Genomic DNA, 17,480 nt, shown 5'->3' with positions numbered 1-17,480 from the left:
AGGTAGGGCTATGGCTGTCAGTGGTGCTTGTCAGTTTTAAAGATGCAGCGGATCCTACAAGAGAGCCCTCATTAAAAAAAAAAATGATTCTGTTCTTTATAGGACAAACGTGATCAAGATGTTGGGAGTGAAGCTGATCATTTTCTCCTTAATCGTGATCAAGGTGACAGCGAATGAAATTGTAAGTAAATGTTATTTATCTTATTTAGACCAATAAGCCAATCATCCTTTCCTTTTAAAATAAGACAGTTGAAGTGATTTATTTCTGCGATTTCTTTACAGAAAACGGAGTGTCGTGAATTCTCTGGTAGGTTTTGTCATGATGTTCATTGATCATAAAATTAGAAGTTTTTTGTATTTTATTCAACAGTGAAGGGTAGGCGGAAATCACGGGGAGGACAGGGGGGTCCGGACCCCCCCCCCCCCATCCTAGAAAAATAGAGAATTGTGACCTTTTCAGGCTTTCATGTGTTAAAAGAAGCCAGTTCTGTCGAGATGCCATTTATTGATTGAAGCTCTATATTAACATATTGATAGTTATGAGAACTATTGTAACTATTTTTATAGTTATTTTAAAGTTTTTAAGATTCCTGTCTGTTTAGTGTTTCCTCTTTATACATTTAATACCAGTTTGTTTGGCCTTTCTTGATAAAACAATACTTTTTATGGCCGCTTTGGTGTCCCCCTCCGGAACTGCTCTTTTAAAAAAATCCTGTTAGTTGTCCCCCCTAATAGTGAAGTGAGATATCCGCCCCAAGGGGTGGCAAACACCAAATTCTCATCGGCTACAGTGTAGGCTTACAACTTTGGTTTAATAATTTGCTGTTGAATGAGAAAATTACTCATTGTGTTTTCTATTGGTGTCGCCAGCTGACTGGAGTTTATTTATTAGAGTGAAGAGACAGACTGGCACAGACTGCAGGATAATCGGGCCGATTTGAGGTCCGATTCCTCCTTCCAGACAAGCATGGGGGTGTTCTTGTCTCAAGGCTGTTCCGAACTGATTATCTTCCCAGATTAGCTTGTGTGTGGTAAAAAGATCCAATCTTAACATCTCTGTATTGTTCAGAGATCATCGGGAACCTGTTCGGGAAAACATGTTTGATATTTAGAATGTCAGATCTTGACGATAACATCATGAAAGGGTTTGGTGGGAGAAGTGTGTGACTGCAATAACAGCGAGAGACGATGGGGAGGACAGTAAAAAGTAGACAGGAGTGGCGACCGATGGCAGGATGCAACCTGCACGCTGGACAACTGTATATGACATCTTACATCCAGCTCTCACTGAAGAACAGACAATCTATGTTGTCAGCATCTCCCCAAACATATCTTCACCCAAAACTGGGTTGTTTGTTTCTTTTCTCTCTATACAAGTTTTTTTTAAAAATACTTTTTATTTAATAGTTTTGTAGAAAAACAACATAAATTGTCAGAATGAGTATATATACATTTGTATATGGTTTGTATAGAATATCTACATATAAGTGCATCATCTATACAGGCATGGATAAATATTTCTGTTAGCTCATTTCTCTAGCTACACAAAATTAATTCATGAATTTCATGAAACTATTCATAATTCAAGTGGGCGTGTTGTAGCTGTTTGTCAGTGGGCTTAAGGCCCGCATCATCTCCAACTCTTTGCTTGTTACTAAAGTTAATCGAAAGTTAGGTTAAGATAGCATTTTCAGTATGGCGTCCACCCTTGTTGGCCTTTTAAAATGTCCCTTCAGTAACTAATGGGTGACATCACTGAGACTGCATCCATGTTTTATACAATCTATTTCAATAACACAAACATAGTCAAAAGATTATGTTTATTTATTTAGCACTCATAAGAATACATCAAATAGGATAACATAATATAAAAAGTGTGTGAGGAGAGGTAAAGAAGTCAACAGGCTTATACAAAGGACCTCACCTCTTAATAGACAAATAAAAGCAACAAAGTGATCAGAATTACACAATTTTGAATCAAAGTTAGTTCTTGTTTTGTTTTGGTCAGCGGTGAAATCCCCAACAAGCCCCTGTGCACTGAGCCTTGTCGGGGCAGAGTCAGTAAATAATGTCACTAGCTAACGTGTTGGAATTGTACAGATGTTGTTGTATTTCTGTTATCTGTTGTTCCAGGTATCCCTCCTTCCAACCTGACCTCTCCATCTTTACTGGCAGACTTGAAAGTTGAGCTGGTGACATGGGAAGGAATGTATTTGCTGAACATAAGCTGGGCAATAAACATTGATGGTAGGAGCCAATTCTTTGGATAGGTCCCACATGGAAACTTTTAAAACCCCATTTATTATGTTGACTTTAAAAGAGATTAGCAAATAATTTCCTCCACCATAGAGCTTTTTATTACATCCAATCTTCAGTTTTGGTGTATGATTGGGATTAGTTAATACTGATTGACACTTGACATAACAACATCCACCATCAGTGTGTGAATGGGTAGGTGTGACATGCAGTGCAAAAAGCACCTCGAGAAGTCAAAAGTCCATTTGTGTAACTGAGTATGAATAAAAGCAAAATATGACTATGAGTTAACAGATCGTCCCTTCTCTATATTCAAACAGGACGATTGGAGGACACTGATTTCCAAAGATCGATGGTGTTAATGCAAATTTCTGTCTCTCTGCAGCTAGTATTGAATATCTGAACGCCACTCGGATTCTCATAGAAAGTCTTGCAGTACCATACCATTGTGAATACAACCCACCCTTGGCCACGGCTAACATCACTGGGTCAAAGCAGGTATCACAGATGTACTCACGCAGATTTAATAATAAATGATTGCCTTGACAGCATACTTCAGAAAGACATGATAAACTAACATGAATTTAAAAAGATTCATTCAATGCACGTTTGTTCACCTTATCATACCTAGATATGGTTTCATTATTTGATAAATACCGGCTCTGGCTCTGAATTCATCCAAGCTGCCAATATCCCTCTGGCTCCGAAGGGGATCTGTTACAAAGGTGTTAGTATTATAGTGCCTACTCCAAAACCCTGTAAGTAAATTTTCTTCATTATTTTGATATTCAGCAATGTTGTGTCAATAGGCAAAGCAAAGTCGGTTCAACGTTAATGTTTCATAATTCAAATTTTCAATTTGAAAGGAAACTGTAAGTTAAAGATACATTTTTTTAATGAAAAACAATATTTTTTGTTAATTGATTAAAAAAAGACGTGTTTAAGATAAATTGATAATATAAGAATGTTTAGATATCATTTGTAGCTGTTGTGTTGTTTTTATACAGGAAATGTTATACAAACATTTCTGTCTTCTTAGTAGATGTGAAAACAAGAACTACTCAAGTTCCTCCAGGTTAGCGACATATTGTATATTATTTTGAAGTATAAAACTCTACAACTATTACAATGATGTTGGTTATTCCGTCTTAAACTGTTCTTCTGTTTTCCAGTTTATTCTACAGCCTCAGGTAGGACTCTACTATTACTGAAACGACTGTCATTATAAACCACTGATTTACCTTTAATCTCAAACTAATGACATTTAGTACACAGGAATGTATTTCATATTTTTGAGTTTATCTTTGCAGGCTTGGGACAGGAAGCTGTCGACCTAACCAGCATAGTCATTGCCACTTTTGGATGCCTGGCCAGTTTGATAGTCCTGAGTTGCTTCTACATTATCTGTAAATACAACACTTTCAAAGTAAACATTTTGGGTAAAAAATAACAAAAGTGACACATGATAAATGGCCATAATGCTGAACTTTATAGACTCTTTAATTTGAATTGAATTATACTAATGGATCACTTTCTTATACACTTGGGTATAATTTAAGTTACAGGCTTAGTTACAAGAACCTTTCTATCACATTGCAAGAGGCTTACATTTTTACCAAATTGCTCTTCTTACATATCAACTCCTAGACTTTAAGGTTTGATGATAGAAGTACTTAAACTTACCCAGCCTGGGCTCAGTATAAACTCTCTATAAAATTATCTGTCTTAATATAAAATGTTTGACTGATGCTTCTCATGAATATCTTCTTACTCTCCAGATAAACGCTTTGGGGCCAAATTAGCGATTTCATCGAGCTTCAAGGGTTGTCATCCATCTCCCATGTTACCTGTTCCTGTCCTTGTGGTATATCCTGCTGAGAATTCTGCCTTTCAGAGGGCAGTGGTGGCCTTGGCAGAGTTTCTTCAGTGGCAAGGTGGCTGCCGTGTTGCTGTCGACATTTGGCAGCAGGGCAAGATCGCAGAGCTGGGGCCAATGCGCTGGTTGACAGAACAGGCCAAAGCTGCTAATCGAGTGCTCATTGTCAGTCCACAGGCGGAACTTGTAAGTTGTATGGTATATAAAATAATTATTTATTTCTTTATGACTGAGTATACAATGACACCTAGTTACAAGGATTGCTGCATCCGATGAGAAAGACTTTGCATCATTCTTGTTTTGACATCATTTACAAATACAGTATGTGCTAAGGACAATCCTTGACATTAAGCAGATCTGTTATATATTCTTCAGGTCAAATAAACTGAAATAGAAGTCTCTTTTCTTCTCTCAGCCAATTTCCTATCCCAGCCACCTTCCAAACGACTGCTTCCCAACACCCTCCATCCCAGCTTCAGCTCAAGACCTTTACCCCTTGGTTCTCAACATGGTGGTGAGCCATGCAAAGAGCTCCAGAGACTTGGCTAAATTCTGGGTGGTGCAACTAGGTGACCAGCAACAGTACAAGAGGTGTGGTAATCTGGTGCCAGAATTAAGGGCCTGCAAGACTTTTTGTGTGATGAAAGACTTGAACAAGCTGTGCATGAGTCTTCATGAGCACGCGCAGGAAAACATAAGGATTTCAACTCAGATCTTAAAACCAGGGATAGTTTACAGTGAAAAGAGTGTCGAGACCTTAAGGGAAGCTGTAGAGATGATAAAGTGATATCAGCCCTCTTACTCAGAGAAGTAGAGACATTGCAGTCTGGAATATTAATTTGTTTTAACATGTATTGAAAATGTATTGATTCACAAACAATAAAGATGTGTGAGACCAGTTAAATAGTGAGAAGCCGACTCTTTCATTATGCATATTATTTAATACCATTTGTATTTGGTCACAGATAATGTTATGCACAATGAATGATAATAATAGGGTTCCATATAATAATAACTTTTTTTCAAATCTTCTGCAACTGCAAACATAACAGAAAGACAGCCATGTTTGAGTGACAAGTGTTGTAAGCATCATCTGTAATGAACTTAATCGCAGAATGGAAACTGCATCAACAGGTTTTAAAGTTGCAGCCGAAGCATGCCTGTATAAAATTTCACTCTTATCTAACACTGATAAAAAAGTTGCCTCAACCAGAGTTTTTCTACAGTGTGACAAAGTTCACTTACTAAATTTGATATATGGTTTTAAAATAGTAACTTCTCATCACTCCAAATACTGAGGTATTAATATACTGTTACTCCTTCAATATTGGTGCCACTTTTAGTATTGATGATGAGATTCTCCAAATCTTTATGTTTGGCTCTGGAAAATGTATTTAATTGTCTCTGCACTAATCTAACCTAGTGCAAGCAGCATTGCAGAGAAGGCTCCACAGACTGTGCATGATAAGCAGTGCAATACAAATTTTTGTCATTACCATAAAGTTAAATTTTACAATCAGAAACAACTGACACAAAACCATTAATATAAAGATAAAAAAGAAAAGGACCTAGGACAGAACCTTGTGGAACACCATTGTAACAAATTCAGATTTTACAGTTCCTGGTGCTACACATTGCTGTCTACCCAAGATAATTTTAGATCAAATCATCTCAAATCGGGTCGCTGGATAGCTTGGGGGTTATGTCGCACCCTCCACGTACAGAGGATGTAGTTCTCATTGCAGCAGTGGTGGGTTAGAATCCAACCTTGGCCCTTTGCGGCATGTCAACCCTTACTCTCCTACAAAAATGTCCTGTCTCTCTTCAGCTGTCCTATGTAAAGGTAAAATGCCCCCAAAAAAATCTTTAATCATATTTCATGTGTCAGATAACAATGGATCGAACTCCAGCCATTTGAAAATGTTACATTTAACAAGTATATCAATATATTTGTATTTAAAGATAAAAGGGCCATTTTCAATGTGGTCCCTCCACTTATGGTAGGGCATTTACAATAGGGTGCAATATAGAAGTGCTACAGGTATGATTTGCTTCGTGTGGAATATGAATAAAAATGTATTTGCAACTCTGGTTCATATATACAACAACAGAACAAAGCAACAACTAAAATAAAATAAGAATGACCAATAAAAGCAAAACAACTGTTACATGTGTGTTTTGTATTTTCAGTCCTGAAGCAGTTTAACTTTAAAAACCACAAACAGTCTACTTGATTCCTGCCACCATGTGGATCCACCAGTTGGCCTGTACTTTCCAACCCTGATTTTCACACACAGATATTTGCTTTAGGAAATGCTCTTTAGCATCTGCCTCACTCTGTTTCTCTTGAAGTGCTTTACGCAAGTAGCGCATGTCCTCTGCAGCACTCAGCTCTGGGATGCCAGTCAGCAGCATGAGAGAGAAGAGAGTGACCAGCAGGCGAGAGTGGGAGCGCAGGGAGAGGTACGCTTGGGTGCATGTGTCCTTAAATGAGCATTAGGGAAAGATAATAAAAAGAGGAGAATAACAAACATAATGAAATAAGCACGCATCATTGCAGGTAATAGGAAATAATATTTGAACAGTGGTTTTGCTTATGCAATCCCATAATCACATATTCCATAAAAGCAATTTCCTTAAATAGACAGATGTGTCTCTGTTATTGGGTTTTTGAGTGAAGTTTTTCATTGCACATTGTCGCAGCATGGTGAAAATTGTAAAGACTACATGTCAGCACAAGCATTTTTTTTTTTTTTTGAGGAATTATATTTCTTTGATTGGAGCTGGAGAAAAGGACAGGATCATTATTTCATGTTTTGCTGTTGTTAGTTTTTATAAATAGACATTTTATTAAAAGTAAGAATAATACGAAACAGCACCTCCCTCGTCCTCTGACTCAAATTACTAAAATAATAACCACTTACACACACAATGAAAACAAAATTTCATATACACTAATATTAAGGTCTTCTCACCATGAACTGCTGAAAGTAGAGGCTGTTGCCACCTTTGACTCTGCCCATGACATAGAGAAAGTCCGGGGTGAGGACGAATGGTACACGCTCCCTGTTCACACAGAGGAAGTGTTTTGTGTTCCCCAGGATGTGACCAAAGTCGATGTGAAACAGGTTTCCTGTGAGGAATAGGAAATTGAACTTCTGTTAGAAAAGTCTACACATCACATTTCATGATTCATTGTTTTCAAATGTAGTTCTTCCTTTTTTTTTTCTTTTTTACAGATATTGAGGTTTATGTAATCTATTCTTTTAGTTGCCTGTAACACTTTATCCACTTTAGCAAACACCTTTACAGTCTCAAGAAAGATTCACTCCTAGAGTAGTAGAAGAAACATTTTAAAGAATTTTGCAAGGTGCTATTTTTGATAACAAAGGAGAATCAGAAGTGTCCTGTTTGATAAAGAGATAATTTATTTAAGAATGTTCTCCATGCCCTGAACAGAACCTTTGAAAGCATGTTTGGTCCAACACAGCAATGACTAAGACCTGCTGCGGTTGATAATGGTGCTTTGACAAGACACTAATATCTTTCTGTGTTTTGAAGATTTGATCATTACAAAAAGACCCCACGCAAAGCCGCCATAGTCCTCTGTCTGCTCAAACCTACCCCAAAAACTGCAACTTTCTACTGTTTGAATGACCTTCTACTTCACCCCACATGCGCTTTGCATGAGAATTTTTTGTCTGTGGTGCCAGCACATCCTCTTATTATGCAGTGTTAATATGGTGCAGTCATTTATTTGTTTGTTGACTTCACGGGCTGTAAACAGGCAATCAGCGTTCAGAGTGGAGGTTTTTTCATGCTATAAGTGTACATACCTTGATCCGTTATCATGATGTTGTCATTGTGTCGATCTCCTATTCCTAATACGTAGGTGGCCACACAGTAACCAGCACAGGATTTCACAAACCTCTCCACCGTCTTGTAGTGCTGTTGGTTAATTAGATCAAAACAACGTCATATAATATTTGCAAACAAGGAACATAATTTGCTCTCACTCATGCATCTGTAACCAACACTGCAGTTAGGTACATGCAGGACATTATGTTTGAAAGAAACGGGAAAGGAATAGATGTCACTTGATCAACATTTTTTCAAGATTATTAGATTATTCAAAGATTATGCACAAGTATCTTTGGGAACAAGACATGTCCACTTAAAATGCTTTTTTTTTTTTGTCATTTAGACAGAACCTCATTTTACTTACGATTTCCTGAAAGGGACACTTGGACTTGAGCCACTCAAAGAGAGCATCATTTCTGAAGGCTCCAGTTGTTCCTCCATGGTTCCTCTGGATGGAAGCAATTGTCACTGCATTCCTCACAATCTCAATCATGCCTGTGAGTAGAAACCTTTTACTGTGAAAGTTTGTTTAATTTGCTTTGCACGCTATGATGGATACCCTGGCTGAGTCCTAGGTGCTGTTTTGATCATGTCAAAAATAATATATACAGTATTAGAGCTGTGCATCTTCACTGGCCTTACAATTCGATTCGATTACGATTATCCAGTCAACGATTCGATTCGATATCACGATGCATCACGATTCATCTTTCTGTATTACTGCACATTGCTGCGTTTTCATGAACAAAGACAAACAGTCTTATAAATATGAACTCCTTTTGTAAAAAGTGCTTTAGACATCAATGTCATAATCAATATCTTTACATTGTAAGTTAAAATTAATACATTATATAGGTAGCCTACAGTATCGGTAATAAGTTTACGTTTTTGTGTGTTTAGTTTATTATACGAGCGAAAGATGTTTTTAAGTCACTGTGTGTTAAACACACCTTTAGCTGTAAAGAAAATGTTAATCTGTGCTGCGGTCGGCTAAAGAGACACAGAGTCAAGCCGTTTCAGCCTGCAGCAGAGCACTGTGGGTGGTCTGAGCGTGCAGGACCAGCTGACTCTGCTCATAAAGTCAGCAAGCACAGGACCGGGACTCAATTTACACTGTTTTCTGTCACAAATCCCTCTGTTAGCCTACGTTACTTTCATTACACACCACCGTGTGTGTTTAGGTAAAACAAACTCACTCAACGGTTAGCAAATGCTTTTTTCTAACCCTCGTCAGCATCCATTACGTCCTGTCCCTGCATCGATGCATTAAACTTCTAGTCTGCATCGCGATGCATCGATCAAATGATTCATTTCAACAGCCCTATACAGTCTATATACTGTGTATAGAAGAAGCATTGACTGTTGTGCTCCCTTCTCCAGATAACTCAGTTATCTGGAGAAGGAGTTCACTAAACAAGATATAGCATCCTGTGCTTCTACTTAATGTTAAAGCTTATGCTATAACGTATAGCACAGGGTTTTTGTTCTCTAAAAGCTTTATATCAACACAAATAAAGTTCTTTTCACATTTAGTTTTTGGTGTCCCCCCTCTCTTTCTCTTCATTTTGGTGGAGTTGAGTTAGATATATTTAATTCATAAACTGCAGGTTTGCAGAGTCAACTTTTGGAAACGATATCTAAAAATCTTAATAGACTACAGCGCCTGTTTGAGCCGTAATGTGGTTAATACCTATGTTGTGTCCTGTTGAGATGCAACCATATGGAATTAGGTTAAGGTCCAGAGATTTCTCCTGCCAGATGGAATCCATCACTGCCAGTGTCTAGACAGGAAGATACAGTGCCAGGCATCACATATCCAAAGATAAAACACATTCACTAAAATGAAACCCTGTGTTTGCTGTAAGAGAAGTTATTGATGAATAAAATACATCTCATTGACCTGGAGGACCAGCATGTCCTGTCTGAGGTCATCCCCCTGTTTGAAAATGATTCCCACAGGTAAAGAAGGGGTTGGAGATGGCATGGGACAGAACTCCAGCCACAGTGGCTTCTTCTTAGAGGCCATCACTTTGCATGTGTCAAGCTAAATAGAGAGAGAGAGAGAAAGAGAGAGAGAGAGAGGGAGAGAGAAAGAGAGGGTTTGTTTTACTAAGTTTTGAAGGCACTAAAAATATTTTCTGAATCAAACATCTTACAGTCAGTGATGAGGTTGAAGATTTTAACTAGACTATTTAAAGTTGATCTAGTTTTGTAAAGCACAAAGAGACCAGGACAACAGTATAAGCTGCCTTCTACCCCTTGATCAGTTAGGTTTTATTTCATAAAAGAAAACTTCATCTGATAATTCTATAAGGATGCAGAATATTATATGGGCTGTAATATTTCCAAAAATATTGTTGTATTATATTGTTATAATATATGTTGCCAAAATACCACAAAATGAAGAGGTGTTTGATCAAAACCACTAAAAAGAGCAGTAATTCCCATCTGTACTGAGTCCAATGGTACTGTTGGAGCAGCCTCTGCCATCAGTGTATGGAATAGGTAAATGTGACATAAAGAGTAGCTTTGAAAAGTTAAAAGACTGCAATGACTACAAGTAATTAATATGTAAATGTATTAGTAATACTTCAAATTGTTACTCCTTGTCTCTAAACATGTCATCTATGTACAGTACCTAATCATTGTATATGGTCTAAATACTTTAAAAAGGCATTTTGCTCCCACAATTTTAACAAACACATTCAACAGCAGGACTCACCAGTATGTTCCCGACTTTAATGCGGGGGTCCAAGGGCAGCAGGAACTCATTTGGCAAATCACAGTCTCTAAGAAGCTCTTGAACCTTGAGATGAGCTAAAACAATAGCAACAAGGAAAAGTGGAAACACAGAGAAAATGATAAATTCAATTGAATTAATTTCTGCAAGATACAGAGAATTGGAAAAATGTAAAAAAAACTCTCACACATCTGATTAAATAAATAAAAAAAATACCAAAGTAATCTCCCTGGAATAAACATTACAACGTACAACACACTTATATAAATATGATAAATGAATGCATAACCTTTTTTATGAATTAAAAATGTTGTCCTGAGGTGCTGTGATTACACCAATAACTCAGACTGTTTCAATCTCAGCTGTCCTCTGTCAAGAGGCAGGATTTACCGATGGACAAGACACCTTTTATATCACATAGTAACTTGCTGAGGGGTTTAAGTATCACTTCAATGTCCCAGTTTAACTAGATATGTAAGGGCAGTGAATATTTATTCAAATTGAAATGACATTATTACCTAGGAGGAGAAAGGGGAAGAGAAAAGGGACAGAGAGCACACTGAAATGGACAGAAGTGCAGATGCAATAAAAAAGTTGGAAATGTGTCAACAGTGACAGAATAAAGGCTATCCATGATATATATTTTAATTTTCAAAACAAAACTGTTGCTAGGGAAATGTCTTTAGAAGCGTGTTACTGTTATTGTTGGGATATATCCCGGCTCTGCCTCCTAAAGTCTAAACCCTTGTTTGTGCTGGGGACCTTGACAAAAGTTGACCTACACTAAAAAACAGATAACGGCGCACACTTTGACTTTATTTTTTTTATGTGTCCCACCTGCAGTAGGAAGGTCTTTTGAGTCAGGGTATAATTTTTTGATCATTATGGCAACCTCCTGTAGTGAAACCACGGCCTGGACTTGTTTGGTAAAGCTGTCAATCATTGCCTGACCACAACCCAAAAGGTAGGCCTCAAGAATCAGAGCCATACGCTGGCGGAAGTAAGGACATCCTGCCACTTCAGTGCGGACATACCAGAAGAAGAAGTGTCCGATTCTTTTGCTCTACAATGAGGGAGGACAGGTGATGTTGGGTGAGAGAGTCAGAGAATGGTACAGATACAGATAACATGTTTGTGTCAATAAATCTGCAAAAAAATAAATTCTTGAATTTGAAGTGATTGACAAAATGTATTCTTTTCAAAATGTCTCTTCTTTTTCTCTGTCACATAAACCGAATCCAATGAAGAAGTACAGAGCAGCTCTAAACTTGGGCACAATTTGTAATATACTGCCATCTTGTAGTAAAAGTATAAACACTACTTGATGGAGTTTAATCAAATCGTGGATTTAGCACCAATTCACAACATCATCTCAAGAGAGTTAACTAAAAAGAACAGTTTTAGACTGAAATCTTGACACATGGCTGTCAGTAAACGTAAAGTTGAGAGCAAATTAAACATTGTGCATGAGGTAGTACTGGTTGTTAACAATAGGTGGCACTATGACTGACAAGTAATCCATGTCAATCTTTTCAGATTAGTACTTCAATCAAAGGATGAAAATTTGACATTGGATCATTGACATAAGAGTTGGTACTGCTGTTGGTGATGTGACTTTGAATGAAAATGTAATTTAGATCGATCATGGATGGGACTGCCATTAAATGTGAGAAATCTGGAGCGGATCAAATATTCAACTTGAGAGTTTTTACTGGCTCCTAAAAATGGCTGGTGCTATGACTAGAAGAGAATAACTACATGAATAGCTAATAGAAGGTAATAGAAACCTGCACAGTTTTGAGTCCTCACTGAAGCTCATCATTTTCATTAGTACACAAGTATCTTGTTTAAGTGAACAACATGTAGAGGATATTCAAGAGAGATGGGGTTTGTCGTACAAAAATTTATTTTTTCTCATAGTCCACTGCACAGCTCCTACATTGCACTTTTTGTACATTTTGTGTTTTTATTTTTTATTTTTTATATTTTATATTTTATATTTTATATTTAACATTTTTAAATTCTATTTTATATATTGTAATATCTTCTTATACTGTGTTATTTAAGTTGTTGCTAGTTCTGCTTTATTTCCTTTCCTCCGTTAATTGTTTAGCACCAATACACCGAGTCAAATTTCTTGTATGTGTAAATGTACTTGGCAATAAAACCCGATTCTGATTCTGAAAACAAAGAATAAAAAACATATTTTACAAATTCAGATTTAGTATGATGTGTTGTGTACAAGGGAGAATTAGGGTGCTGCTTGACTCACCCGCAGAGCTCTTTGGATCAGGTAACGAGCCAGGAAACTGTCATGGTAAGGTTCGACTTTGAGGGTCTGTGTGAAAAAAACATGAATGAGAAGAAAAAATGTTACTATGAACTCTACAATCCCGGCCTCACAGAACGTCTCCATGAAGGCCTGAACACTTGATAAATTACAAAGTTGAAAAACAAACAAACCTCAAGCCTATAAACAGGATCACAATATTGGTCATGAAAATGCAACTTCATTCGTGAAATGTAAATTTTCAGCACAATATGGACTGAAATAATATAAGCATTATGTCTTTATATACCAACATATTCATTTGCCTATTTTATAAAAAACAATACCAATTAGTTGGGGACATGCAATTGCTTATATGTATATCATATATTTATTTTAATATATATATACTATATACTTTCCTTTCAATAGTTTCTATGACATTTGATATATATTTGGCTGATAAAAGCCACAATGGTACCAAATGAAGATCCATTTGGAGCACTTCTTGCTAAGCTGAACCAAATTATCTGTAAAGCTAAAAACACTTAGGATATTCACTTTCATTATCTTCTCTACCCAACAATATCAAGAATAGAACTTAAAACCGCCCCTTCCCTGACTATTCACCAATGAGTCTGTTTGTACTCAAGGATTTTACCCAGACATGTTTTCTTTCAACTGTTCCCCAATTGCTTGCTCATGGTTTACTGCATGTACTTAATTAAACAAAGAGAAGAGTCAGACCTCTAAATTTGTAAAAAAAAAAAAAAAAAAAAATTAAGCTGAACAGCACAACACATTTTTCTTTATTGTGCTTACAATATTTCACTTACCAGTGTGACTGCTATAAAACAGAAATTAGCTTGGGATGTTTTGCTCCATTGACAGTTTTTGCTATGGGAAAGTTTTTAATATCATTTACTTGAGGTTTTTTATTTTTCATTTTGTAGGCCTAATCATGTCCAAATTTATAATTGTAGATATTTTTCTGTAAACACATATCTGTACTGGTCTCTTTTTTGGTGGCTGTATTAAGGAATGGCATAATATTGAAACATGTCCTGACTTCTCTCAGATAAACAGGGGACACATTTTCCACGTCTGTTTGGAGAGAAACACATACCTGCACCAGCTGCAGCAAATACTTCAATACATCATCATTGGAAAGGCTCTCCAATCTCTTGACTGCTAGCCTCCTGACGGTCACATCAGCAAACTCCATACTTAACAGCTCCAGGGCCACTGTTACATCCAGTTCCTCAGGGTCCAAGGTCTCCACCAGCAAGTGCACATCCTCAACCACTCTGCAATTCATCCAATCAACATTGCGCAGGTAATGAGGTAGAATGGAGGCATTGCAGAAGCTGTCCTGCTGGAATCTTTTCATACCGACTCGTTTGGTCCGAACAACACGAGGTGTGGATCCTACAGTGTCAGTTAAGGGGTCTTGTGGAGCATTTTCATGCAGAGAGGAAGAATCCGCATTGGGTGAGGTGGAAGGAGGTGAAGAGGGTCCATAGGGGACAGCATAAGAGGAAGCAGTAGATTTGGTCAAGTTCAGGCTGGAGGTTGGACTGTCAGAGTGTCCAGCAGTGCCAAATCTATTTGGGAGAACAACAGGGACGCTGTAGTGGTCGAGATGGAAGCTGATAGCCATGCAGTCCGCTTTGTCTGGGTTAGTAGCAGAGGACAGTTTTTCTGCCTGGTAGTTGATAGCCTCTTCCTCCTGGTCCGGATTTGACCACATGTGAAGTGTGAAGGGGCCCTGGCTGAGAACAGACCTGCAGGGTGGATGGAAAGATTTATTATAATTGATTGACAAAGCAATGTTGTTCTTAATATATATCTTTTTACAAGTTCTGTTTTGTTATTTCTATTCTACTCTCTGAAATCCTTAATAATCAGCCCCAAACAGCTTGATCCTATTTTTGTGTTTGTATATTTTTTTTAAATTTAATTTCTGCCTCATTAAACAATACATGATTAATAGCAGTGGGGCTCAACTGGTTTAGGCATAGGTCCACCACCACATCCTTAATCAAAAATTGTGAACCACTCTTCTAACAATTTTCAAACCCGAAAAATGTATTGAATAAAAAATGGTTTCAACCTTAGATGGAAGAAAACATGTAGCCTAATAGAACAAACAAAGATTAAACAAAACAAACTCATCACTTTTCTTGCAACAATTGATTTCCTCTAGGTAGCCTGAAAACAGCTTTGCTTTTGAACCACTGATCCATTTGGAATACCTAAACAATACAGTAAAGCACTTGAAAAATAAATGTATAAAGAACCAGACCTGTGATCGATGAGAAGAAGATTCACAAAGTAGAGCACCTTCCCCTTTCCTCTCTCTGAGTTTGGTACTTTGTTTGAATCTCTGTTCACGATGGAGTTGTCACCATCACTGGCATTAATAGTGAAACTAAGCTTGGATCCACGTGGCAGGTCCCTGAGGAGAACATCAAAGTCGAACCACTCATTCCACAGCACTTCATCTGCGAAGCTCTTGGAAACGGAGGACACTGAAGACAGCACCTTGTTGCCATAAAGTATAGAGGCTCTTACATAAACAGACTGAGGACATTTGTTTGGAAGTGTCGGGATATCAAAGCCGATCAATTTGACTCTAAGTTGTCTGTTGCAGTCCCATAACGATATCTTAAAGATGTCTTCCAAATCCTTTCCCTCGGGGCGGAGGTCTTCTTGGGAGCTGAACTGACCGGTGGAACCATCAATGAGGGGCCAGTCAATAGACTTGACAGTCTCATCAACAAGTTGTGACACCGGGACCACAGAGACGTGGAGGTCTTGTTTGTTCTTCAAACACTGTCTAACCCAGAGGAAATCCCTGAGTGGGTAATCTCCAGATAAAAACTCCTCCCTGCCGCAGATTTTCAAAACCAGGTTTTGAGAAGAGTCATAATAAAGTTTCTGGTTGGCCATCACTCTTTGAAAAACTTTCAAAAGAACATTTGGTGTTGCATCCATATCGACTTGAATGCTGAAGCTGATTTTGCTCAGGTAGTGAAGGGTGACAGGGAGCTTAACGTTAGGGTGGTCCTGCATGTCGTTTGGAATGGGGACACGTGTTACCCAAGGCTCAGTGGCATATAACAGATCATCCCGTTTCTTAAGCTCTTGTGTTCTCGGGGTTGCCAGTTTCCTGCGAGTGAATGTGAGCTCACCAAGTCTGTCGGATGCTTCTTCTTCAAGATTGTGCCCGGTCAGGTAAGACAGGCACTGCTGTTGTTTCATCTTGGCCTCCAAATCGACTGCCAAGAGTGGTTTTACCACTATGTGTGCTGAGAGCTGCCCAGTGTCATCATGAGACAATGGAATATCTAATGTCCTGATAGCCTCACTGTCATCATAGGCCTCATACCAGTCTTCCCCTCTAGCATATAGCAGAGTGTATTTCTCTGGATCCAGTATGGCAAGTGGGTCAGGATGGCAATTCTTTTCCTGAGCCTAAAGGCATAGAGACAAATGTCGGGAAAAAAAGGTTCACAGAAAAATGTGCAGCAGGATTATGCATGGATGATCATATTAGAGAGAGGACAAAAAGGAAAGAACAGACACTTTTTATCAAAGACCATCCAATTAGCACTTTGATACTTTCAAATTTAAAGTGTGTTAACTTCTAAGACAATTATTGTTATTATTGTTATTATCATTATTGTTATTGTTATTATTATTATTAATATTAATATTATTATTATGGTGTTTGCTTACCAGCATACAGATGCCTAAGCGCAGTTGGTAGATGCTGCACTGTGTGGGGAGGATGACTGACACTGACTGACAATCCGTATTGTAAATCTCATCCTTATCCCCAGATGCCTGAGGCGGAACAGACCCAGGCTGGAATTCACAGATAAACTTCAAGATGTTCTCTGAGCAGCTTTGGCTCAACATCCCAGAAAGACAGTGAAAAGCATGTTGACCGGCTGGCTGGTTCCAGGGCTGAGCCGAATCCATCGATTCCTAACCAGATGAGTTATAACTCAGTCAGTTCATATGACTCTGATTATCATATCAATCTCTCTGTAAGATTCACAGGTAAAAAAATGTATTCACATTGCAGATTGGATATGTTAATAAAGCATATCAATAAAAAGAAATCTTACCACAACAGGTGCTGTGTGTGACCAGATTGTAAGGTGGAGTCCGTGTGAATCTGTGCTTGTTTGAACGTTAAAGACTGTGTGTTCCCTTTTTTGGAATATGCTTTGTGACTTCCTCATTCTTATGTACCACATTCCTCAAACAAACAACAGCATAGAGATTATAAACACAGAGCCTTTAATTACAATGACAAACATTTGACTTCCTTGTTCCCTTGTAGCCTCTGATTTTTTACCATTAGTTCATAACGTGTACAAGTATCTCTTTTTACACATTTGCCAGTGCAAAGATGGACCCTAAAGGGAACTAAACACCTGCATGTTTGTCAGGTGCTCACCTGCTGT

At 37.9% G+C, this 17,480-nt stretch overlaps 2 protein-coding genes across 3 annotated transcripts; one reads left to right on the top strand and one right to left on the bottom strand.

The window, feature by feature from the left end:
• Nucleotides 1-21: 21 nt before the first annotated feature.
• On the top strand, nucleotides 22-5,036 carry LOC109987129 (uncharacterized). The gene is made up of 10 exons (XM_020638116.3): nucleotides 22-181; nucleotides 283-307; nucleotides 2,134-2,247; nucleotides 2,642-2,754; nucleotides 2,888-3,014; nucleotides 3,296-3,331; nucleotides 3,429-3,446; nucleotides 3,567-3,662; nucleotides 4,035-4,318; nucleotides 4,548-5,036. Exons 1-10 carry the CDS (start codon nucleotides 119-121, stop codon nucleotides 4,917-4,919), a joined length of 1,248 nt encoding a protein of 415 aa, XP_020493772.1. The 5' UTR covers nucleotides 22-118; the 3' UTR covers nucleotides 4,920-5,036.
• Nucleotides 5,037-5,053: 17 nt separating this feature from the next.
• On the bottom strand, nucleotides 5,054-17,198 carry si:rp71-17i16.5 (phosphatidylinositol 4,5-bisphosphate 3-kinase catalytic subunit gamma isoform). 2 transcript variants are annotated; one of them, XM_020638197.3, is made up of 13 exons: nucleotides 17,139-17,198; nucleotides 16,744-16,995; nucleotides 15,308-16,479; nucleotides 14,129-14,786; nucleotides 13,006-13,071; nucleotides 11,571-11,796; nucleotides 10,716-10,810; nucleotides 9,894-10,037; nucleotides 9,684-9,774; nucleotides 8,358-8,488; nucleotides 7,969-8,080; nucleotides 7,108-7,265; nucleotides 5,054-6,616 (listed from the first exon to the last, which is right to left on the bottom strand). In XM_020638197.3, the coding sequence occupies exons 2-13, from the start codon at nucleotides 16,987-16,989 to the stop codon at nucleotides 6,359-6,361; spliced, it is 3,357 nt and encodes a 1,118-aa protein (XP_020493853.2). In that variant the 5' UTR covers nucleotides 16,990-16,995; nucleotides 17,139-17,198; the 3' UTR covers nucleotides 5,054-6,358. The 2 variants fall into 2 exon arrangements, with proteins under 2 accessions (XP_020493853.2, XP_065817817.1); XM_065961745.1 differs by having other exon boundaries at nucleotides 16,744-17,055; nucleotides 17,139-17,178.
• Nucleotides 17,199-17,480: the final 282 nt, after the last annotated feature.

Source organism: Labrus bergylta, chromosome 12 (assembly GCF_963930695.1).
Source record: "Labrus bergylta chromosome 12, fLabBer1.1, whole genome shotgun sequence".
In the NCBI taxonomy this organism is placed as follows: domain Eukaryota; kingdom Metazoa; phylum Chordata; class Actinopteri; order Labriformes; family Labridae; genus Labrus; species Labrus bergylta.
This window is presented reverse-complemented; position numbering and strand designations above follow the sequence as displayed.